Below are 25588 nucleotides of genomic sequence, written 5' to 3'. Positions count from 1 at the left end.
TCCTAAACACTTATGATGCTCAATTTATAATGTGTGCTATGTAATCTTTTCATTTGTGTAAAGTTAGCAAAAAAATATTGTGCACATGTTGTTTACTTAAAACGTTTATTTTATAAAAGTGGACTGGATTTGGAAAAAATTCTATTTCTATTTCATTATATTTAATTTATGTGAGGAGAAGCTTTTAGAGCAATCTTTTATGTTTGTTGGTGCAAACTCCGAGTCATAGAATGTTCAAAGTTTGCTTCCCTCACAGTTTAGATCAAGTAATTACCAATTTCATTTCTACCGTCAAACTATTAAAAGTTTTTGGGACTTTTAATGTAAAGTGCTGACAAAATCTGGCATTATAACCATTTGGTTGTATCTACCAATATCAACTCTTCGTCTTTTAACTATATCCATATGGTAATAAATCCTATCAGTGAGAAAATCTTAGAAACAGTTTTCCTACCGAGCAGATTTTTGGACACCGATGATTACTGATAAAAAGCTTCAATTTTATATAGTCAGGATACACATCCATGATTTGGTAAGATGGGGTTTTAGAAATAACCAACCTAATCAACCAAGGCTTAATTGGCATGAAAATAGTTACTATACTAGGACACTAGACAACCTTACAAATTATTACGAACACGTGGGCTATTGGTCAACAGGAATGAGTATGAGCTGTCAATTAATATTATAATACCAACAGTCTTTTTTGTATGTACTTCATCATGTCAAATACAATGCAATATACATTTCCGCCAGTCTTTAAACTATGATTTTAAAAATGGAAATATCAAATCATCTCAAGCCTTCTTGTTTCATTCACAAGGACGCGCGGCAAAAGTTGGAAGGACATACGTGAAATATCCCAGCATCAGAATCCACATAAGCAGCACAAATGAGTTTCCATTTCGTTGAACATGAAACAATGTTATGCTCAAACTGAATGCAGCTTGGCTCGAAGCACAGATTTTTTAAGTCAATAAATAAACCCTTCTGCTTATCTTCAATTTCCTTTCATATCATCGTCACTTGCCAGCTCTTTCTCTCACTATTCTGAGAAAAAATAGCTAAATATATTGATCAAATGCTTTTACGTCGTGATAAGGCACAGTAATCAAACTTGCACCATACACGTATCACCTAGGGTCTCAATGCTGCGCATGTAGCCGGATGCTATCTATCCCTGGGAACTTTTAAGTCCACCACCACAACACTAATATTGTCAGTGCTACCTTTAGATAGGGCTAATTTCACAAGCAGCGCTGCAGCTTGTGCAGCCGGTGTTTCCTCCTCTTGACCATCGACAGGTGGCTGAACGTTTCGCCTACAACTCAAAGCACGGCGTGCAATATCGCAGACCGCCTCATTTGACATTACATCCCAGAGTCCATCACTAGCTAAAATTAGACATTCGTCGTCTTCGGCACGTTTGATGCACTGAACTTCAGGCTCCGGAATGACATATGGCTTAAGATATCGATCACCTAAAGAAACAAGAAATGCTCATATTTTAAATAAATAAAATACACGCATATTTTCAAACTACAATTTCAATTTGGTAGAAAGAGAAACAACAATTTGAATGGCAGATAACTGTCACAAATCATCAAAAAACAAGCTTACCTAATGCCCTTGACATCGCCAGCACACCAAGCACCCGATAACCATTCCAATAAATAACACGACCACCTGCAGCCTCTACGCGTGCCATCTCGTCTTCTCGCTCTGGCTGCAAATTTAATAACCTTGCGTCAGTTATAACTTCGATGCTCACACAATCCTGATCATCAAATCCCCACGACAAAACTCAAAAACTTTACTGAATAGAGGCACACCTTATGATCCACAGAAAGAGGGATGGCGATTCCACCACGAGAAAGGACGGCTCGAGAATCTCCACAGTTCCCAACTATGATTTGACATGCACCCACAACTGCTACAATGGCAGTTGTCCCAACTGTCTCAGGAGCAATAGGTTCAGGACTATGTCTGGGGTTGCCACTGATTGAACACTCACATTCCTCCAGACAGAAACCCCCCACTTCAGCATCCATCCTCTTGAAGCATTGTGTCATGGCTGCTTGCCATTGCACTTCCCAATTAGATGCGTTCTGGTCTACGTTTCCACTCTGCGCAAAAGCGGACTCAACTTCCTCTGCTAAAGCCTGATGCAAGCGTTCCGCACAAAAATTCGCTGCCTGGTTTAAACCAATCATATTGAACACAGCATGTCACGAACCAAAGACAAAAGAAACATATGAAAATAACTGCACCTATGCCCAGGCACCAGGGTAAGAGGATACACTACAGTGAGCAACAATCCCTTTCCTCTCCCATAATACATCCATTATGCCCTACTACTCCTAATCTCCTGCAAGATTTGAAATTAAGCCAACTTACAAAGCTACTTGATACCCAAGACGAAATATATAGAATAGACTTGAATATAGTGGACATTTAACACACATGAACTACTTGTTCATCTTCGATGTTAGTCCTAACTGCCGCATCCAGACTTTTAGTACACATGTGTGAGCACATGCAACAAAAAAACACTGATTATCAAATTCCAAAGAAACTATTATTATAAGAGTGTGAACACACGAACACTAACCTGCGATCCACCATGCCCATCGTATACTCCAAAATAATGTAAAGGAGCTTCTTCCAGTCCCCCAGCATTGCAGCCCCCTACTTTGTTACAGGGCAACTTCATGAAACATGATTTCGCTACAACTGCATCCTCCATTTCTCGTCTCCGTCCGCACAAGCTCACCATACCATGGGGCGGACAGTCATTACCAGAGAAACAAGGCGCTCTAGGTCCTCCAGCGTCACTAGGCACCACAGCACTGAAATCTGGAACATCATTCGCTCCAGTTGCTTGCAATGGAGAGGGATGCTGAAATAAAACGCCAGGCATATCTAATGTTTGATTGTTATCGACACTTCCCAGAGTCAAAATGTCGGAGGCAGTAGAAACAGCCATATCTGCAGTTCCCGAATTGTCTGGTTCGTATGCGAGAGCCTGAAAGGGTCCTTGCACAGCGTTATTCATGTTTCCAGATGGGCTCAGAGACCCTTCGGCAAAAGTCAGCGTGGAACTCACATCAGACTCCTCGACGGGAAGGCCACTGTTACTGCTTCCGCCACTGCTCATCCGATCACTATTGCTACTCCCTACAGTCTCACTTGCGTTGATTGCACATCCATCTTCATTGCCAAGTCTACAGTCACCTGCATAGCAAAATCAGACATCAGGAACTCGAAAAATAATTAAACAAATAGTATACGATAGTATACATATTGTGAAAGACCAACTAGCAACCTACTACTTCACCAATATACACACTTCTGGAGACTAGGAAGCTACCGCACATACTCGGAAGGCACTATATAGTACAAAAGCTATTCACATATCACGGACAAGAACCTAGAGCAGCGTCTCTCAGACACCTCAGGAGGTTACATATCATGAGACCGAATCTCCAGAATACAACCCTGTATCCGGTCTCTAAGCACGGGGATCGTATGGTTTCTGCTCGCAGACACCATTTAAGCAAGAGACTGCCCTATAGGAGGGACAGACTAGAGCCCAGAGGCTGCAACTGGTCGAAGACCAACACAGCTGGAAGATCAGCTTTGACGAGAATAGCGAGACTGACCTCCGGACGGTCTCTCCCATGCTGCAGAGAGTGAAGTCGCAGCCTGCTCCGGCTCTCGAATCACTTCACAAACTGACAGCCTGTTTGCGCTATTCTCCTGTCCCCACTCTACACTACAAGTAGAACCACACAGCGCATTGTCCCGGTTTGTCACACACAAAGCATGGCTTCCGTCTTCATCTCCAGGTGGCACGTCAAAAATGCCAGAAACAGGGCGTAAGCGCTTACTTACGGGCTGCTCAACAAAGGAACTCGAGTTCGTCATCATCTTGAATCCCCGAATTTCCATCCTGCGACGCCTCGACGATACCGCTCCATTCTCGCAGCCTGACGACTCCTCCATCAATCCTCCGTGCGCACTTCTACAAGTTTTAGCTGTGGCCATAACCTGCCCACAAATTAAAGCCCGACCGGCCTCCACCCCAGGATTTCCGCACTTCCTTCCACCATGATTCAATCCCCGGCCAACTGCACACCTGCATGCGCGCTTGCTAGCTTGCTCGCTCCTACTCGCCAGAAAACCCTGCCCACTCCAACAACAGCACTCCAACGCGCGCTTGCACTTGAAGAAACCCCAGGCCACTCGCTCCCAAACTGAAAGCACGCCTACTCAGGCCTCGCTACTGACGCAAACTTCGACTGATCTCTTTTACATCAACAGCAGACCCTTCCAGCCGCACACGCACCCACGCAGACAAACACAGCCGACACACAACGCACCAACACATTCACAGCGGTATCACTCACGGCCGCCGCAAACGCAGGTCAAACAACCGGAGGACAAACCAAAATATAAATAAGAATAAATCAACTGCTCTAAGCTTGTGTACACTACTACTACAACTACTACTAATTCTACTACAACTATTACTACTATTCCCCAAGCCACAGCGTTCGCACTCTTTGTGCGAGGCAACGCACAAGACGATGGCAAAGGTCAGACGCGAGGCAAATCTCCTTTAGGACAACACGGAGTGGCGCAAGCAGACCGGGTAGAAGGAGACTAGGGGGAGAGGAGAGATGGCAGAGAAGGCGGGCGGGGTAGAAGTGCAGAATGATAGGACAGGAGTTGGTGCAATGGTTTGTTGATGATGTCGTCGTCGTCTTCGTCGGAGAGAAGGGGTAATGAAAAAAGATCACCGAAAAAATAATATATAAAACAAACAAACACAAATAGAGTAAAGTATAATAAAACGCACAAAAATAAACACCAGGAAATATAAAGAAACTTAATGTGTAAAAATATATAAACACGCGCGTACACACGCAGATTGTGCACAGGCAAGCATGGCAAGCGGAGGAAGGAGCACAGAGACAGAGGCACAAGAGGCTGAAGAGGAGGAGTAGCGGAGAGGAGAGCACCAACGGGGAGCAGGGCCTCTCACACTCTCTCTCATCAAACAAAAGGGAGGCAGCCTCGACGACGCCTGGCGGGCGACGAGACGACGGGAATCAGGGCTGGCTCTCCCCCCGCTCGCCAGCCAGGCTGGGTGCCCCCTCCCCCCTCACCCGGCCCGGCCCGGCCCGGCCCCTTCGCCCCCCTCCCTCTGCGCCTACCGCCCGACGAACGAACGAATAGGTGGACGAAGAAACGAACAGAGCTGACGGAAATAGATGTAAATGCCAATAATTCTCGGTCGACCTCTATATTTATATTTATATGTGTATATAGATCGGACTCTCTTTCTTTCTGGTTCTCTTAGTTGTCCAGATGTTGTTACATCCTTCTTCTCTGCGTTTTTCTTTATGTTTGACTGGGTAAGTGCTTCCTTGGCTGTGCTACGGACCTTGTTGTTGACCTTGGAACGCATATATTTATTTCTCTCGCTCTCTCTCTCTCCCTCTCTCTCTCTCTCTCCGTGCGTATGATTTTTTATTATTATTTATTACTATAGAATGATGGTTTTCAAGAAGAGTCTGGGTACTAGGATGGTGTAAATTGGGCCTTGGAAGGCATTCCATAATACATTCTGTAAAAAAATAATAACAAATAAATAAAAGAAAATAAATGTTTTCTATGCAAGCCAAATGCATTTGATTCCTCGCTCATTTTAAATGCTGGAATACGAATGAACATGGCTTGGATTTTACTTTCTGCATGGTAAAAACATTGTTCCTTTGATAAAACTCCAGTATCCCCACTTAAAGAATCTACCATGAATAATCTCATTAAAATGATTGCGTCACAAAACACATGTACAGATCAGGAGACCACAAGGACAAAACAAAAATAAAAAAACACAGTGAGCATTCTTTTATTCCAGCCTTCATGCCCTTTCCTCACTAGAATAAAGAGCACACGTCAGCCTTGTTTGTTACACCAACAGAATCAAAACAACAGTGTTCATACCATATTAGTGCAGAGGATTATTAATGGTCAAAGCCCCAGAATCCGAACAATTAAAACAAAAAAATCAAAACAATACCCATAAAAAGAAAAATGCCATGCCATGCCATGCCAAGGGTTCAAAATTCCCAGAGATAGCAATAATCCACCAATCCACGCAAAAGGCGTGGAGGCACAAAGAGGCTATAGGAAAATACTGTGGCGGGAGAGAGGGCAGCAACCATGTGCTCACTGCCTTGGAGGAAAGAAAACAAACCCAGGTAAGGAGCTGGCCGCGGGCAGAACGGGCAGGGTGATGGGGACTGGCAGCAAGCAAGCAAGCGAGAGAGAGAGAGAAGAGGGTGTTCGTTGGCATCGGGGGGGACGGGGGATCCACGCGTCGCAGCACTCTCAGTTAGGCGTGTGGAAAGGAACCACGTGTCGGGCGCGGCGGGGTGGGGTCGCTGGCAGGAGGTGATAGGCTGAGAAGGCGGGACGAATACGGTGCGGAATCAGCAAACCCGAGCCAATGGGACAAAAGATATTCCCAGTCCTCCACGGCGATGCCCGCCACTTGGCACCCCCCCACGGGTTCCCAGGCTCCCCCCACCCCTATTCTGGCTGAAAGATCGTTTGCCTCGTGTCGACACATTCTTCGCCTCCCCCCCCCTTCCCCCCGACCGGGCCTCCTCCTCCTTCCGGATCCTTCCACCTCACTCGACCCGGCCCGGCCCGGGATTGTGACCAGACTGTGTGTGCATAAGTGTTGGTTGAGGTGGAGTGGCCTCGAAGGGTCCCTTTCCAGCGTTCATATGAAACCTGGGCCAACCAATGAGCCTGGTGCACGCGTCGTTGCCTCACTTCCCCAACAATTTTTAATTTTATTCCATGCCAAATATAAAATGACACTTTCTTCATTTATTTAAGAATATATAAATGTATGTGTTGATGAGCAACAAGAGATTAGGCGTGCAAATTCATCCTCAGCGTTGCATGCATCGTGTAATCACTGAATAGATTAATTTTGACATCCGGTGTTACTATTTATATAACTTGTGTTTTTGCATGATTATATATATAACTACACACACAAATCACATCAATTAAATGGACTGCATACATTACCTGGTGTTAAATAATTCAAAATGTGATTTTTTGAAAACTTTACTGCAGACAGGATTGTCCAAATCCATGGAACTTACCAACTTATTCCATTGTTGATACATGTCTATCCTATTTTATATGTGCTAATAATAGAATGTTAAACTGAAATCAACGTGAATGCTAGTAATAATGTAGTTGTTTTAAAGTTTAAAATATAGAGTTAAAACAAAAATCAGAAATGGATTCAAGATGTATATTTGTGTATGTGTATGTGTATAAATATTCTCACATACAACTATTTAAACAATGTCATTTTATTTTGTTTAAAGTGTTTATGCACATAATCAAAAAGATTCTTGAAAATCGTGTAAAAAGTAATACTCTTGAGCATTTTCATGTTAACATGTTGTAGGAACTAATGTTTGGACTCTTAATTTAAATATTTAAAAGATTTATATGATCAATTTAAGATCCCACAATCATGTATTATACAAGTTGCACTTTCATATCATGAAACACAAACATATTCATCAAATACATGATAAACATGATTATCAGTATTGCTTTAATTTCAATAAAGTCCAAAATGATAATTATTTTTGACTCTTCAACATGATGTAGAAGACAAGTTAGAATAATTATTTTACAAATAATTTTGAATTTTATTTAGTTTTGTTTGTAGTCAGGTGAAAATACTAACCAACATTGTTCTTTAAATGACAAAGTTAACAGTTACGAGAAAAATTAATTTTGGTGTTTTAAATAAAAACATAATATGAATAGTTTGTTTCTAAGAAGATGTAGGAAAATAGAAGAATAGTTGAGTTGATGTTATATTTTGAATAGAAAGTATTACTTATATGCAAAAGTAGTGGTATTCATTTTGTTTTGTTTTGTTTTTGTGTTTTTTTTTCAATTTTCCAAAATTCTTGAGTATGCACATGTTTGAACAATGGTTAGAATATGTTAAAATATTACACTTTGGATTATGTATATATATATATATATATATATGTTTTGAATGTAAAATAGTACACAAGCATGAGAATTTGGAATGTTGGCGTTTTTATCAATACTAAATAAAATTGTAAGTGATTTAGTATGATCCCTTTACTAAATTTGCTGTACTCAATTGCAAACAATTCACATTTTTCTTCACTAAAATGTTGAATATTTTGTGTACTACTTATACTTTAAATTTGGATAGTTAAAGAGTACTGTGATATATAAATTTATATGTGTACATATCTCTGTGTGTAAGTATATACATATTGATTTTTTATTGAAATCATGAGGTGTTTTTCAAGCAACATTTCACTTCAAAGTATTATTCAAGACTGGGTTTTATCGAGACTCATCTATTGGGATATCATCCAGAATAAAAATTGGACTCATTCAAGTAATGCTAACTTGAATATTTGAGCTGAAAAAGATCAGTTTTTCAAAATGTATCCTTTTGTTTGTTTGATTGTTTTCTTTCTTTTTCTTTAGGTTCGTTTGATCTAACCCAAATACCATTTTCAAATTTTATATGTGTATACTCCCCTATAATTGTATGTGATTAGGTATTCAGGACACACATCTACTTACAGTAAACAGAGAAAACAGATATAATAATACTACTACTACTAGAAAAGCAAAGCCAAATTCCAAAAGCCCAGTTATTTCACAACCCCATGTCCCCCCCCCCCACGGGTAAGGGTGTTACCACAAGCCACTCGGTGATAGCCCCTCACCGTGACCACCTATTTCCGCGAGGAGGAGGATGAGGTGAGACAAGGGAAGGGAAGGGGCTCTGGTAGTGCCAGCATTGCGTTTGTATTTCCTCTCGCCGTATATCGCCGTCGCCGTCGAGGTGCTGCTCGAAGCAACAACGTCGCGTCGAGGTGACACGAGGACAGGGAGTACCTGCATGCATCGAGATGCGGCACTTGCTTGCTTGCCCCTCCCTCTCCCGTTCACTCCTTTCTGTTTTTTCCATCACCGGGATGATGATGATGAGGATGATGAAGATGTCGCTTCCCTTCCCTTCCCCTCTCGGGGTCACGTTTTCGCGTGTCTTGTTTCTTCTCATCCTACTCCTCGCCGCTTTCCATTCCTCACTGCGGGCAGCCTCGATGTTTCTGCGCTGTGATGAGATGAGTTTCTAGATGAGATTCACTTGCCTGGCCGGTTGTGATGAGGAGGAACTTTGGTACTACTTGTAGCTGCGGATTGGTGTTGACAGGAGGCTAAGAAGAACTGTGCAAGTGTTTTGTGTGTGACCTTGCATATATATATATATAATTGTGTGTGTGTTGAATGGTGAGCGGACACCTGACGTTGGGTCTCCGTCGTGTGTGTGTATAGATCCCTTCTTCGCTCTAGTCCATTCTGAACCAGTGTCTTGTGTTGAGTGTATGTTAACATTCCATGCCTATGATGCCGTGTTCTTATCTTATAGCAGTTGTGCTTCCCATCGATTGTGCAATGCTTCGGAAGCTAGATTTTGATTCTACTTTGATATTCCTGCCACTTTGCCTCTCTGATGTTCTGTGCACTCGTGTTATCACTAAGCGGAGTAATAGTAGTCAGTCTGTTAAATGCTATCAACCCAGATTTTTATTCCCAGTAGTTCGCTTGCAGGTGCAAGTTTTATCTCGTTGTTTTTTTTTGGAGTATGAGGGTTGCCTCTAAGGGGTGGGTTGGAAACAACGCTTATACCAGCCTCCATCTCAGCAAATTTGGGGTGATATTCAGTTTTCCGGAAAGGACTAATCAACATTTGTCTTGAGTTGTTTATCGTTTGTATATGACCTCCAGTTCGATCATCAACTTCCAACCATGTACCTCTGCCGCTGTGTATGTGATTGGAAGAATCCTTCAGCAATCAGTTTTAGTTAACGCAGCACTTTTAACAGTCAGCAAATCAGATTATACACCAAGTCTAGAAGGCCTCAGTTTTCGTGTGAACATTTTCCACCCCGCCTGCTCAAGCAAGTGAGACGAATATTGCATCCATGTAGACATCCCAATGAACTGTAAGATAGTACACAAAAAAGCGCTAACGGCAGCAAGAAAAGCAGGATTGAAAGCAACCAAATTCTCAACAGTTGAGGGCTGTTTCCGGAACAATTGAAGGGGAATGCTCATTCTGATCTAACAACGATGTGCAATAATAAGGTTTAACAGATGGTTTATGTAGATGCTTACTGTGCAGCTGTCCAATTGTAACTGGAGTCCTATTCCTTACTCCCTGTACTGCCTATGAGGAAAGTGTAATCAATCTCATATACTGCTGCAAAGTATACTGCTGCAAAGTTGAGCTAATGAATTATGCTCGCAAATCTTTTCCGAAACCGGTTTTGTTGCTGCCCCATGGTGACCCAACTTTGATGCTACCATCCTCAAGAAGCGGATCGGACTCGGAGACCTCATCAGTGTCCAAAGACACAGATAGCACATCCTCTTTTAAAACCTGAGCAACAATCCACTAATTAATTCAAGTAGCTTTAAGAAAATACGCTTACCAACCGATTACAAAAAAAACGTGCTCGGTAAATGCAAAATATTGCTTCCAAGTGATACGATAACACAATCAACAGCTACACAATATGCAACATATTTCCATAGATCTTTGGTTGGTAGCATTCAACATCTGGAGAAAGATTGATACCTGAGATGATGAGACGGGTAGCTCTTCGGCTTTCTGCTGGCTTTCCAACACGCATGCATACGAATACAATCCCATTCCAATCACTGCTATCAATATTCCACAGATGTTGCGCCAGCTGAAGGGATTCTTCAGCAAAATGTATCCGAAGGCCAAAACGAGACACGTCTTCAGATGTCCAAGCACTTGATAAGTCACCGCTGATGTCTTCCCAATAACTAGAAACGTGCTGAAGTTAACTGATACAGATATGAGACACGAAAGCACGATGAAGAACTGGCACCCAACAAAAGCCACAATGAGAAGACAAGAGACAAGGATAATAAGCTCATCAAAAGCAGAAAAACCCAAATGGTGTCACGATCCGTTACTCTTAATATAACCCTATAGCGACCATTCGTCATATTACATGCGTTCTGCAGCTCTCATCGTACAAGAATGCAAAAACAGCTTTTCACTCGGTTGACGTTAATGTTCGAGGCGGCTGATAATATGCACTTACCAAAACGAATGAGTTGTAGTCGAAACTGAATACGTTCCTGTTGGTCAAGGCAGCATCCAGGAAGGGCCCCGACACGAAAAGTGTAGCAGCTTGATACGGCGCAGATTGGTATAGAAGCTGTGTAGATGAAACTTTGAACCTTTTCTGGATGGTGTTGGTCATCTAACATCCCAAAGCTCAGGAACTCAACTTTTCGATAAATTGCAAGATAATATCAAAGGTATCGTAAGCGATTCTAAATGCTTAACGTGTGCGACTGCTAAATTACTGAGACTGACTCAAGTTAATAAAAAAATCACTTCGCAAATAGGACCACTGCAGAATAACCAGGAATATCCAAAAGCAATTTTGCTTCCTAGTAAGGCACTGCACATCCTGTAATTTGGTTCATCACATTCATTTTTCAATCAGCTAACATACTCGGCTTTCGCGAAAATACACATCGACAGTCATGCGGTGAAAGGATACAATCTGTGCTACACATGTAGTCACAATAGCCAAGCAAGAGATTACGGAACCAAGGAAATTAAGCTGCAAGTCTGTGACGGTCGCAACTCCCACACCAAAGAGTAACAATGCGATTGAAAACTGAACCCTCTGACTGCCATCATAACACAGTCAATATCTTAGTCCTATCTCAATCAAAACAAACCAACGCGTACGCTTTACGAAGTTCACTGCAATCACATTGACTGTCGGCCTAACGATCACGAAGGTCATATCCTAAAGATGTTAACATCATACAAATCTTGGGACAACATAACGAACCTGAAGCGCTTCCTGTAGAACACTGTTTCCAGCAACACTGTGCATGGAATGATTGCGAGTTTGGTCATCTGCAAGAAAATTGTTTGGTTACTCGTACTCTCTCAGATTCGGTTCTTGTTCATGCAACAGAGCTAGAACCCTTATAACAGAAGGGGGATCAAATGGTAATAAGCCAAAACGTCTCTTGATCTATAATCACGCAACACGCAAGCTCAGCTTTCTGTATAGCTGACAAAATTTAGTACCTGATAAAAACCAACAGAGTTGAAACCCAGGCTCAGGTTTAGAAGGCCAATAGAAATTCCGTTCAGAACGGCAAACCCGAAAAGCGTCCGTAAATCGAAGGGCTTGTGTTCAAATAGTTTCAACGATCGCGCAACATGGAGTGAGCAGAATGTCACAGCCAGATGCCAGCTTGTCAATGTGGTAGCTACACCAAGCAAAAATCAAGGGTCAAAAGAAATGTCCCTCCGCAGAACATTTTTTATATCAATGATGACGAAGAATTAAAACAAGAGCTAAAATAGAAATCAGCTTATCAAATTTCAAACGTCGCCACTCTCACTAAAGTTTCGCCTAGCAAATCTGGTTACTATTGCAAGTCACGTAACAGTACAGATTTGTCCACTTGTGATGAGAATCGTAGACTTTCGATACCAAATGCAGCGCATACTGTTGACCTACTTCAACCCTACCGTAAACTACACATATCAAAGATTACGTCAATGCACACCCTAGCCGTTTGTTCGGCTTTTCATAAAGAATTCACAGAAAGGAAGAATTATCTAAACAAAGGACTGTAACTTGTCCTCGAAGGAGATCAAGATGATGTGATGGTGAGAAGTAGCAGCGTGAGTTGTTCCATCGCAGCTATTCAGATGGTCTAGATCCCAGGTAGCAAAAGGAAATCTATGCAGAAAAACGAATTAACATTCGCCTGCTGAATGATGCGGGTGTACACTACTATCAATGCTATGCACACTAGACTACCCAACTACGAGTAACGATAAATCTGTTCGCGAATTGGCTGCCGTCACACGCTTGTCACGTTTAAGATTTTAGTACCCACATTTTCGCCCTGAAAATCTGAGAGGTGAAGCTACCAGATAGCACCCCGGAGAACACCCACCGAGCCAACAATACAAGGCTAGGACTAGTCGGCTTTCATTCAAGAGGGCTCAGCAAACCTCTAAGAATTCAGAGATCTGAAAGAGAACAAACTCACAAAAAATAAAACAAACGTTCCAAGAAAACTCTCGTACCGAAGCAGAAACCAAGCGTGGTAATGAGAGTCTTGTTACAGATAACAATGGCCACCGAGGAAATGACCGACAAGCCCAGCGCCCCGATTGTTCCGAGGCCTCCTTTCTCCGCCATTGTGCTCCTCCGCCTCGATTCCTAAACTCCAACCGAAAATTCTTCTCACCGTCCACCGATTTCTACCAAAACTTGCTCAAATTCCCCTGAACGACATCTAAAAAAAATCGTGCCAGGCCTCTTTCGCAGATTTTCCCTCCCCTCGTTCTCTCTGCACCCACAGTTCACTTTTCTCAAAACCCAGTACCTCAGACACCACTCCACCGACTACAATCTCCCTGCGCCATCCGAATCTAACACAACAACATCACCGTCGCAACGCAAATCCTGGCGAGGAAAACGAAGAAGCAGAAGAACAAACAGAAGAAGAAACAGAAGAAGAAGAAGCAGAGGGAAAAGAAGAGGAAAAACACAAACTGACCCACCTGGGTCACCAGATGGTTTCCACCGTGTAGGTCCTACACATGCACCGAGCATTCATGAATCACTCAAGCGAGAACCGTGACGCTGCAGCAGACAACCGAATGCGATGGATTGATGATTAGAGCGAGAGGAGGCGCATCTGGAGATCTTGTGGGCCATCGAATGCCGAGCGCAGTGCTGACATGATGATGCTGACCATCCCGAGGTCCTGAATGGGAAGGAGAGGAGAGGGAGTGGGAGATGGAGATGGAGTGCGAAGCAGGACATGCAACGAAGAGAAAGACCCCCTCCTTCTTCTTCTCATCCTAACGGGCTCTTGCCATGAGCTCACTCAAGTCTCGCTCCTTGCTTTCTGCCAGCCCTAAAAGCGATCAGCTCCGCTCCAGATTTCTATTTTCGACAGTCCCATCGTGAGGTTTTGAAGTCTGAGTGGAGGCGTGGACTTGATAAAATGCTTTATATAAACAATACCTCCTGTTTTTATACTCCTGATACTGTCTCACGTGAGGAATGAGGAGTAACACAATGCATGAAAAAATAAAAAAATAAAGAGCTCGCCGGAAGGAACCTGAAGCTCTGGTTTGCAGCAGACAGCCGCTGGTTCCTGAGATGAGGGGTCAATAATTCCGAAGGAAGCCCCTTCGTCAAAGGCTTCAGAAATTAGTCGAAGCATCGCAATGTTGATTGATTATTACCGACAACTACACATAGACTGCATTAAATCCGGGTTTGTTTCTTATCTTTGCCATGTATTCTATGAGTGATTGGTTTTATTCTTCCAGTTTTCTGGTGACGTCAAGGCTCATCGTTCACCACACTGATTTCGATAAATGCTTTAAATAGTAACACCCATATTGAAGAAGTAGCTTGCTTGCATGTGGAGTTGCTTACCCCACCACCAAGTAGGCATCTCTCAGGATGTTGAACATAAAGCTTGCAAACAGTTCATGGTACACATAGGTTACTTGTCCTTAGCTTACACACGGACTATTTTAAAAAGAGGAATACAATAGTGGTTCCCATCGAGTTTCCATCAGTGGAGCCTCCCGTGCTCTCGCTCCTCAGGCCATGAAATCTGATCCAATGAATCCTAGCCAATCCTAAAAAAGAATCTAATTAAAATTGAGAAGGACCTGGGTTCTTTGGTTATGTGCCATAATACATTTTTCTACCATGCTTTTATCAATGTACATGCTGAGGTGACAATCTCAATGAGGATAGATTGTTGACTACCTGTGTCTATGGGTCTCTAGAGTTCTGAGAACATGCCTTACATCTTAGCACCTGAGGACTTTAGCCATGACATTCCTCAACTTTGAGGTGACTAATAGAAGGTCCTCTTCGGAATGCCCTGCAGTAACAACTACTTTGATTGCTGCTGGTAGTTTGCAATTGTCCAGAAGAGAGCGCTTCGTCAAGCTCAAAAGAATCCCCTCATCCAACATCTGCCCACATGCATACAAGGAGTTAGAACTTAATTGTCACATACCCCATTCTCAACATCATAAAGTACAGCCCAATACTCATAATACCCTATCACCAAGTAGGCATCTCTCAGGGTGTTGAACATAAAGCTTTACCAGGTCGACAACTCGCTGCAGGATTGAGGAATCTTCAGCAAAGGAAGCAGACTCTTCCAAATGCAAGAACACTATCGGAGACAATTTATTGCATCCGATTCTGATTCCAGGTACTGAAGAAAGATCTGCTCAACCCACAAGATAGTGTAAGAATCAAAAATTGAGTTCACGAGCCAGCCGTGATGTAACATCACCGTCCCGACACAATATTATTCGACTCTTTATAATTCTACCATCTTGAGTAAAAAGCACAAATAGCATGACTGTTTCAGTATAAAACCACAAATACACATACTTGAGTGTACGAGTGAAATGTTTTTGTGAAGTCGAGACAGCAATTGAGGATTATTCTCCAAAATTTCCACGGCTGCAATTCCGGCACTGGCTAAGAAAGGAGGCAATGCAGCCGAGAAACAGTACCCTGATCCTGAAAGACGCTGCGCATTAATCCCCACATGAAAAGCATCATTACACAGTATCCAGCTGACCAATAAGGAGCTCTGCTGTGGAGGGGAAGTGATTACTAGCACTAAGTGACTACCACCAACAAAGTTGATGCTTGGAAAAAATATACAGTATGAAAAGAATTAACGGATAATCAACCCAGAAAAATAAGTCTGTTCCAGGTTTCCTCCGAGAAAACTGATGGAAGTTCAGATGGAAGGTCACACAAACCTGATGACTGACAACCTCTGCACTGCCTGTACAGATGCCTCCCTCAGATGCCAGAGCATGACCCATAACAGCTGTGATGATGTCCAGCTTCTCCACCTATGAAATGAAATGAAAGCTCAGTCATGAATGCAGTTGACGATAAAAGTGCAAAAAAAGTTAACAATTTAAGTTATGCTTTTTGTGTCAAGTAAGAGTCATACCGAGATATTAAAATGTTCAGATATACCACGACCGGTCTTTCCTAGAACGCCAATGGAGTTACTTTCGTCTATTAGTACTCTGAACTTGTATTCCTCTTTAAGTCGGCACAGCTCATCTAGAGGTACCATCTGACCTGAATTCTGTTCACAACAAACTTCATCTTTAAAACGATGTTCAATCGCATGTTGCTGCAGGAGATAGTTCAGGCAAGAATACAGAGCATCAACTATCGAACATCTGAGGAAGAGAAACCGCAAACAAACTTCTATGCACATTGTCATGCTCGATATGTCAGAACTGTTGTAAAAAAATGCAGAATCCAAGAAAGAATTTCTGCAAAATATGTGCAGAGGCATATCTTAGGAGGTAATATGGTCCAACATACTTGGTAGATAGCTTCAACTATAATGAAACGTCTATTGAGGGGCTTCTTGCGTTTGTCTTCCTTCCTCACTTCCTCCAAACGAGCCTTCAGGTCTTTCATGTCATTGTGCTTAAAATACTTGACTTTACTTCTTGACAAGTATAGACCATTTTGTAAACTCCAATTCACTCCATCATCACTGGTACACATGCATGACCATCAACTCAGGATGCATCTCGTTTCAACTGGAGCTCTAAGAAGAAAGCATTATTTGGAAAACATCTTTGAACAAATCGACAGACCTGACGAACGAGTAGCTTCTAAATAAAAACAGATTTCGTTACGAAGGCAACCTTCAACAAAATTACAAAAATTTACACACGCTTCGATCACCAAACAATCTCATTGACGGAATATAGTCTTACGCTAAAATGAGATCCCCCGCTTTGCAAAACGCAGGGATCACACTTGTCGTGGTAGCCAATCCATAAGAATAGAGAATTGAGTCCGGAGTGCCCATGAAATCGGCAATTTTCTTCTCGAAGTCCAAGTGCACATCTGTAAACATCGGACAAAGTGAGTTCCATTTTAGCATGGACACAGAAAAATTGCTAGTCCACCACATACAGAGTCAGGCTTCCATCGCACTACCAGAACTATGAAAATAGAGCAAAGCAAGACAACTAGTGCTGATAAGGTCAAACAATGAGTTACTTTGAGACTCAGGATGGGCTACCAGCCTGCTTACCCATTGTGCCGTAGAACCCACGGGGACCACAGGCTCCGACACCATACTTCTCTACTGCAGCGTTACAAGCTTCCTGTGAAGCCCCACACAGCAAAAACAAATAAACTTGTTCCGTTCAGGTGAAAAGCTCACCGAGCACAACCGCCTACCACACAAAATTATCTCATGACAAACAAGAAAGGAAGTAAAAGAAGCATTAACGTTTGGATGAATTATAAATCGCAACGTAGTGACTGGTAATGGGCTACCTTGACTTTGGGGTTGCCAATCAGTCCCAGATAATCTGCTGTAGACATGTTAATAACATCCTTGCCGTCAATTATAGTATGCGGACCCGCTGCACTGCAAGATCAAATTAAAGTGCTGTATGTTTAAGAGAAGGAAAAGAAAGTGCGCTACATCCCCCCCCCCCCGTCAAATCAGTCAAAAATATGAACTGATAAAAACCACTAAATAAGCGGTTTTCATTGCGGGCATTTGTACACATTGCCATCAAAAGCGCCCAAAAGCTACATGTTTACAGCTGACTCAACGTCAAATTCACGCAAAGCTTCTTAAAACTGCAAGGGATACTGAGCTAGGTGGCGTAAAACAATACATCAAAACAAAGAATCATTAAATGTCCTGGACCTTACAAGCTCCAAGAAAGTTGCACATAAGGAGTGTTTTCGTGGACAGAGTATCTACTAATCAGGTCTATATTCCTACCTTTCAAGAATAGGAGTTTTCATTTCCATGTCGTCTGTAATCACTGGGTGAAGCGGTTCAGGGGTCCATTCCTCACATAGTTGATCGATTTCCTGCACAGCCAGTTTCAGTGATCACTCTAAAACAACTTCTGATGGGCTTTCAAGTTTCTTTCCAGAACTTAAGAACCCCACCTCCAATCCAGTTAAGTTCCACAAAATAAGTAGGCTGAATATTGGCACCTTGCTTAGGCACAAGAGATTAAGTAGGAGTCACAGGAGAATGAAAAATCGCCTTGTTGCTAATAATATCGACCATATATTGGAGCTATGTTAAAAAAATCGTCAGTCGAAAAAGATGAAAAGTCGAAGTAAACTCTACTGGACGTGTGCATCAAATGCCCCGTGGAACGGATTCATAACACAGATGATGAAAGTGCTGAAAACATGCCACATATATCTCTAGATTGGCATCCCAGCGAAAAAGCCAAGCTCCTGCTCTTTAATCTACCCCTCGCTTATGAAATCGTAAAATCTGATAGTTTCGCCAATGAATTTGTGGTGGATCATGAGATTAGGATTGAGAAGTATGTGAGGCTCGGAAATTGATACCGAGAGCTGTAAAAGGAAAGTACATTTCTAATGAGTTGGTAGGCTCAAGAAGCTCACAGTCTCAGTTAGAGCCCGATTCTCCGGCGTATAACTTTGTTGCAAGAGCAGGTAAAAAATCACCACAACAAGCAAAGTTTCCAGCAGCAGATGCCCTGTCACCAAAAAGATCCACACGATTGCTTCTCATGACCGTTTGCATCAAAAAGAATGCTTCCTTAAAACCAAAAAACTTGACTCGATTCTTCCTCTTCTAACGCAGACCTGGTGGCTGTTGTGCGTTTTATCAACGCCACTCCGATACATATCCTCCCTCATCCTTCCTCCTTCCTCCTTCCAAGCTTTCAAAAAAAAAACAAAAAAAAAAAAAAAAAAAAAAAAAAAAAAAACCCGAGAGTATTCAATCTGAAGCTCAGCAAAGAAACCCAAGCTCGAAAATGCAGCCAGGCAAAACACACTAAATATAAAAACACAATCGCGCGAAAACACGAAACCCATAAAAACAGCATCACACGGCTCCCGAAACGCCTCGTCGATTGCCAGATCTGATAGCCAGCAGCGACAGATTCGACACCCAGAAGACGGATAGGGAATGAAGAGCGAGCTAAGACGTGCACAGACAGACAGACAGACAGAAACGCACCATGGATATGAACCCCGAAGATGACCGCATCAGTGACCAGCGCGTCCGGCAGCATCCCTAGCACGGTGTCCTTGAACTCCACCAACATCGCCATTGAAACCCCACAGACAGCAACAACAACAACAGCCACAATAAACTCCTCACCTCCTCGCTAAACTGCAGCAACAGAGGGATGGATGGCGATCCCGGCAAGCCAGCTCACACAGTCACATCAGCATCATCCTCAAGTGCGGCAGCGACCCAGTGGCAAAAGCGAAGCAGCAGCAGCAACAACATAACAACATCCCCTTTTCCTCCTCCTCCTGACGACATGGCATCTTCGTCGTCGTCGTCGTCGTCGTCGTAGGGCCCTACGCACGCACCTCAATCAATCCATGCATTCCCCTCCCTCTCTTCCCTCCCTCCTTTTTTCCACCCGCGCGTTTCATGTTTTAGGTTTAGGGTTCCATTTGCTCTTGGCTCATGCTGTGGACCAATTTCTGGTGTGGGTGCCACACAACGATCGGGAATGCCAAAAACAAAATTATGAGTTTTTGTGAGTTTGTAATTTTAGTCGTGTAGAAGTTATTTATTGAAATACTGTTTTTTTGGTTTTTAAGATGGCATTGGAGTTTTGGATGTTGATTTGTTGTGATAAAGGTAATAGTATTTGGTAAGTCACGTATATATGTTGTTTTATTAGGTTGTTTAACACTAGATTAAGCAGATAAGGTGGTAATAGGATTTGAGATTGAATATTTGTTTAGCCACATTATAATAGCATGTCTTTATTTGGTAAGTCATGTATATATATTTGTTTTATTAGGTTGTTTAACACTAGATTTAAGCAGATAAGGTGGTAATAGGATTTGAGATTGAACATTTGTTTAGCCACATTATAATAGCATGTCTTGGGGAGAATAAATCATTATATAAATGATTTGTAGTTGTTTCAACTAAAAAACATTATTAAAAATGTCATAAACCAAAAAAAATGGTAAAAGTTGTTTCTATCCAAAATTAAGTTGGCATTTATAATAAAGAAGATGTTGTTATATTTATAATATTATATATCAATTTGTCATTTTTTATTCTAAGCTTAGCATTTAAAATCATAATTTTGAAGCAATTTAGAATCAAAATTTATTACATAGAATAAAAGAAATAAAATACCAACTTGAATTAGATTGAAGGAATTATTAAACACATTTTAAAGATCTGCTCACAATGAGCTATTAATTTAGATTAATTCTTTGATGAAGGCTAAAAGGAAAACAAAAAAATTAGTATCTAAATTTTAATCGATGTTGAAGGCAAAAATAAGATGGAGATTTAATTCTAATATATATATATATATACAAAACAAAAAAAAAATCAAGAGAAGATGGACAAAATAATTTTAACAAATGTTATAGGAATTAGAGCTGCAATTAAATTGCAAGATAGGAGACAAAAATATGAACTACAAGTTAGCCAATTATGACAATATTTAAAGCAAGCTATGCTTCAATTAAAAATTCTTTTAATACATCACTCTTAAAATACAAATCAATTCAAAACCATATTAGAGTTGTAGGGATAAATTAGTTTTGATTGATACTTCTATAAGATTTTAATAAGGATTCACAATGAAAATGTAGCCTCTAATTAACCATTGCTTGCAAAACTAGAAATAAATTTAGTTTACAAATCATAAAAAATTAAAAAATGTTGGACTTTTAGATATCATGATTGATTATAGCTTAAAATATGTTTTAACATTTAAATGTTTACAAACAATATTATTTCAAAAGTAAAATAAAATAAAAGATGTAGTCTTAGAAGTATCTCATAATAAAAACAAAAGTCGCAAAATATGAGTCCTTGTAGTGTAAATGGATGTAAAAGGTAAAACAAGAATAGATCTAAGGAATAATTTATCAACCATAGATAACAAGTAGGATCTCTTCACCAACTAAAAAAGAGTCCTTCTGAAGAAATCATTAATGCCAATTTGAACTAAGATATTGCCGTAAAAATCAGCTTTTTAAATCACATTATTGTACAAAGTTTTAGAATTGTAGTACCTAACAACATCAATTTAATACTAAATTTCTTTGAATATCTAAATAAAGAAAAAAATTAATATAACTGAAATTATATACATTATGAGATTAAAATTGATGAAGATCCTAAATAAAAAAGAAAAAAAGAAATATATAGAGATTATTGAGCAAATGTATATATATTAAGGAAAATGATACAAAAAGAAAGCAATGGCTAAAGGATTGAGACAAGAAGCATAAGAATAAGAAATTTGGATAGGTCTAGAATTAAAAAAAATTGTATCTTTTATATGAAATATATACTTATAAATATAAGATCTATAATACTAAATTAAGTTTTATAAATAATTTCTATAATATTACAATAAATATACTAGAAAGAATCAACTATCAAAAAAATCAATCATTACAAAATTTTAAAGAAGCAATACATTATTATAATATTTAAAGAAATATAATGGAATATTACTCATCTACTTCTATTTTAATATTATTTAATAGATTTTATTCTTCATGAAAATAAGTACATATACCTCTTCATTTAAATAACTTGATTTGCTTGCTTGCTATAGGCATCTTCAATTTTGTTCCATCAAGTTCTTATAACAAGTATGTACCATTGTCATAGACTTCTATTATAACATATGGTTCAAATCAACATTTAGAAAACTTTTTTAATATATTATATTGGTTATCTAAACTATTATTATAGATTAAGATCCAATCACATTTTTTAATTGCCTTAGATTATTGTCAATAAGTTTTATCATTTATTTTTATTATTTATTATTTTTTTAATTCTTTTTCCTAACTTCTTTTAATTTTTTTATTTCAACTTTAATATCTTAAGATCTTTGTTCTAATTGTTGAATCTATAGTGCTAAAAGCTCTTTTCTATTAAAATTATCCTTTTAAGGCAACACCCTCAATGTAAGCTCTGTTACTTCTATTGATATTACTAGCTTTTATCCATATATTAATTTAGAAGGCATATAATATGTCACTATATTATAAGTTTTGCAGTTTGTCCATAATGCAAATGGTAATAGCTTAGACCATTGATATACTTTGCCATTACATGCGTTTACTTATGCCTTAATAATAGATGAATGTCCATACCCATTCTTTCTATTACCTTTTGGATTATATGTTATTATGAAAGAAAATTAAATTCTAATCCTACCAAAGAATTATTTTGCTTCTTTTACATCCAATTTACCTCTATCTACAATGATTTTTTTAATACAACTATAGAGACAAATAACATCTTTAAAAAAAAATCAACATACACTTTTAGTGCTTTTTCTTCTTAATGCTTGTTCTTTCACCATATTTCATAAATCTTCTTAAGTAAGTATTAAATACTTCATTTATCCAAATTTTATTGGCATTGCTAATAAATCCACCACCTATTTATAATATAATGTTAGAAGATAAATTATATGTGATCCATCTTGATGCCAAATGTTAGAATAAAGTTGATAAATCTCATAGGATCCTATAAATTCAGCGACACCTTTTTATATACCTATCTACCAATACTTTTCCTCCAATCTAGTAAAATTATCAAAATTTCTCTATGCTCTACCCACAAATTCTCATAGAATTCTTTAATAATCTTTTATTGAGGTTTTGAACCACATATCACCTATTGTGTTACTTTTCTTGTCTTCTTTGGAAGCTTCCATAAATATCGATCATGTAAAAAATAACCATATGCCTTCTTATGGATTTCTTTAAATTCTTGATCTGTCGACTTGTCTTATTGCTTTAATATGCTTAGATACTTTCTAATATCTCTCCATTCATCTTCATACATGTTTCTTAAAAATAATTCCAATGGTCTATTTAAATATACATTTTTTTTTAATAATACATTAAAATAAAAATTTAGACCTACATCATCTTTTAAATTAATAATATATTCTTCATCATAATATCTTGTCTTTAATAATATAATTCTAATTAAATTATATTTTCTTAAAATATGCTTAAATTTTGGATTTATAAATTTGTTACATACTATCCACCTTAATATAGCAATATTTAGAACTGAATAATTTGTAATCATCTCCAATGAAGGTAAAAAATATGTTTTGATAATTATTGATGTATCAATCAAGTATCCATTTTTATTTTTTATAGCTATTATTATATTCTATAATATTCTTTTGATTTGTACATATGCCTATTATCTTCTATTTAAAACCTTTATTTTAAACCTTACTACATATCTATTCTTATATTCATTATTTTGTCTAATTGTTTAATCTATTTTAATCAAACTTATATTAACTACTAATACTATAGGCCTTTTATATTTAAAATTTACTTTCTTCAAAGTTTAAGGTGAAAAAAGAAGTTTCTTTAATTTTTTCAAAGCTATTTTTTGTTCTTTTTTTTATTGAATTTTTTTATTTTTTTTAATAATTTGTACAATAGATGTACTATATGTGCAAAATGGAATATTTTTATTTGATAGAAAATACATGCTTCTAAAAATCTTTTGATTTTTGTTATATTTGTATATTTTTTTATCTTTTTAATAATATCAACATTTTCAATACTTGCCTTGTGTCTATATGAACCATAGATATGTCCAATAATAAATATTTTATTTATTTTAAATATAAAATTTGCACCTAACAAGGTCAAATATACTTATTTATATCAAGGACATGAATTACAATAATAAAATCCTCAAAATACTCTTGTATCACTCAATAAGAATATATATTCATTCAAAGTAATATAGTATTAGAACTAAAATGGCTATTGCTAAAGACAAGAAGAGTAAAGATTCTTGAAACTAGACAATAAACAAAAAAGGTATTGACAATGTGAAAAAGGTTTCACTTTTATCTCCATATATTCTATCTAACTAAAAACTATGTATTGACGTTCTGTAGGACCTCCAACACGTATCCAACTTATAAGACATGTCTTTAACTTATAAGACATGTCTTTAACTTATAAGACATGTTTCTTACATATATGCCATGTGATTAGCTTGTATCACAAGCTATCAACACATGTGATATATGACTAACTTGTTGGTTAAGTTTCTAATCTATTAATTAATTATAAACATATTTAAAGTTAAATTTGTATCTATGTAGCTTTTAAAAAGCTTCATCACTAGATATTATTAAATCTGCCTTTATTCATCTTTTATCTAATACTTCTGATTTTAATAATTACTTATGTCTATGACATTATTCTTCTTTTAAGAGACAAATTCTACAAAGAGCAAAAATCATATTCTGATTCTTTATTTTGGTTTTGATGGATTTTGCAAATAAAAAGCTTCAATCTTTTTGGTACATCTGCAAGATTTTTAGATGGCTACTATGTGTATTTATTAATATCACATTTTTATTAATATACAAGATATAAAAACCTATTTTGGTGTAGCCTTGAATCTAAGACTATTGCAATCTTATATTCTTTATTATTGTCTACTTCTATAAGATGAAATAGCATTTGTCTTCTTATTTACATATCCATTATTTTATATAGCTTAAAAATAGATATGTCAAATATAAAATAGATCTATATAGACTTTAGTAGACATAATCAATAATTAACTAGATTTATTTATTTAAATATAGTAACTAATGTAATTCTAAGATAATCCAATTTGTCACAAAGGCATATGGTCTTTATGTTATAATAAAGAAATCATACCTTCTCACCAACGTGGAATTGGCATTGTTTCTTACAATAGGAATTTATATTGATATTTTGTTATTTTTGAGCATCTTTTTAATATACTTTTATTGTTATATGTAATTTTATTAAAAAAATATAAATCTTCCATTACAAGATTATCAATTTGTGAAAAGTCTAAAGTATGATGGACATACAATTGAAGAAGGTTCCAAAAGATTTTAGAAGGTTATAGAAGGTTCTAAAAGATTCCAAAAGATTCTAGTAGATTCTAAGAAGGCTCTTGAAGGTTCTAAGAGGTTCCAAAAGGTTTTGAAAGATTCTAGTTGATTCTAAGAAAGTTTTAGAAGGTCATAGGAGGTCCTAGAAGGTTCTAGGAGGCTTTAGATGATTTAGGAAGTTGCTGAAGAAAGATCTTAGACTTGCTTTGTTCTCAAGCTTCATAGAAACTTTTCAAGAAGCTTCTTAGGAGCTAGTAAATATAGGAATTGAGGCTAAGGGGATCCTCAGTCTCGACAACTCACTTCTTGTGGTCTAATCAGGATCTTCTTGCCTTGTATTCAGTTGTTGTTCTAATGTCTAACTAATTCCATTTCTTGGTCTTGAATCCTTGTCTTGTATACAGTTGTTAATAG

The 25588-nt window shown here is 38.5% G+C and overlaps 3 protein-coding genes across 4 annotated transcripts; all 3 read right to left on the bottom strand.

Annotated features, from left to right (window-relative positions):
* Positions 1-882: 882 nt before the first annotated feature.
* Positions 883-4708, bottom strand: LOC112284218 (protein phosphatase 2C 51). Of its 2 annotated transcripts, none has more exons than XM_024523826.3 (5): positions 3663-4708; positions 2612-3234; positions 1833-2195; positions 1621-1726; positions 883-1481 (listed from the first exon to the last, which is right to left on the bottom strand). In XM_024523826.3, exons 1-5 carry the CDS (start codon positions 4045-4047, stop codon positions 1171-1173), a joined length of 1788 nt encoding a protein of 595 aa, XP_024379594.1. In that variant the 5' UTR covers positions 4048-4708; the 3' UTR covers positions 883-1170. The 2 variants fall into 2 exon arrangements, with proteins under 2 accessions (XP_024379594.1, XP_090107850.1); XM_090251724.1 differs by having other exon boundaries at positions 3891-4708.
* A 5451-nt stretch (positions 4709-10159) lies between these two features.
* LOC112284622 (UDP-xylose transporter 2) lies at positions 10160-14195 on the bottom strand. The gene is made up of 8 exons (XM_024524601.3): positions 13757-14195; positions 13277-13542; positions 12260-12444; positions 12015-12082; positions 11715-11847; positions 11247-11408; positions 10748-11020; positions 10160-10549 (listed from the first exon to the last, which is right to left on the bottom strand). The coding sequence occupies exons 2-8, from the start codon at positions 13389-13391 to the stop codon at positions 10406-10408; spliced, it is 1080 nt and encodes a 359-aa protein (XP_024380369.1). The 5' UTR covers positions 13392-13542; positions 13757-14195; the 3' UTR covers positions 10160-10405.
* Positions 14196-14715: 520 nt separating this feature from the next.
* LOC112284621 (long chain base biosynthesis protein 1b) lies at positions 14716-19511 on the bottom strand. The gene is made up of 12 exons (XM_024524600.3): positions 19261-19511; positions 18678-18772; positions 18031-18122; positions 17571-17664; positions 17323-17395; positions 17000-17132; positions 16596-16773; positions 16210-16350; positions 16010-16105; positions 15630-15771; positions 15335-15459; positions 14716-15199 (listed from the first exon to the last, which is right to left on the bottom strand). The coding sequence occupies exons 1-12, from the start codon at positions 19352-19354 to the stop codon at positions 15032-15034; spliced, it is 1431 nt and encodes a 476-aa protein (XP_024380368.1). The 5' UTR covers positions 19355-19511; the 3' UTR covers positions 14716-15031.
* Positions 19512-25588: the final 6077 nt, after the last annotated feature.

This window comes from Physcomitrium patens, chromosome 7, assembly GCF_059467195.1.
Source record: "Physcomitrium patens ecotype Gransden chromosome 7, ASM5946719v1, whole genome shotgun sequence".
Classification (NCBI taxonomy): domain Eukaryota; kingdom Viridiplantae; phylum Streptophyta; class Bryopsida; order Funariales; family Funariaceae; genus Physcomitrium; species Physcomitrium patens.
The sequence above is the reverse complement of the archived record's forward strand: the minus strand, read 5'-3'. Positions and strand labels throughout refer to the sequence as shown.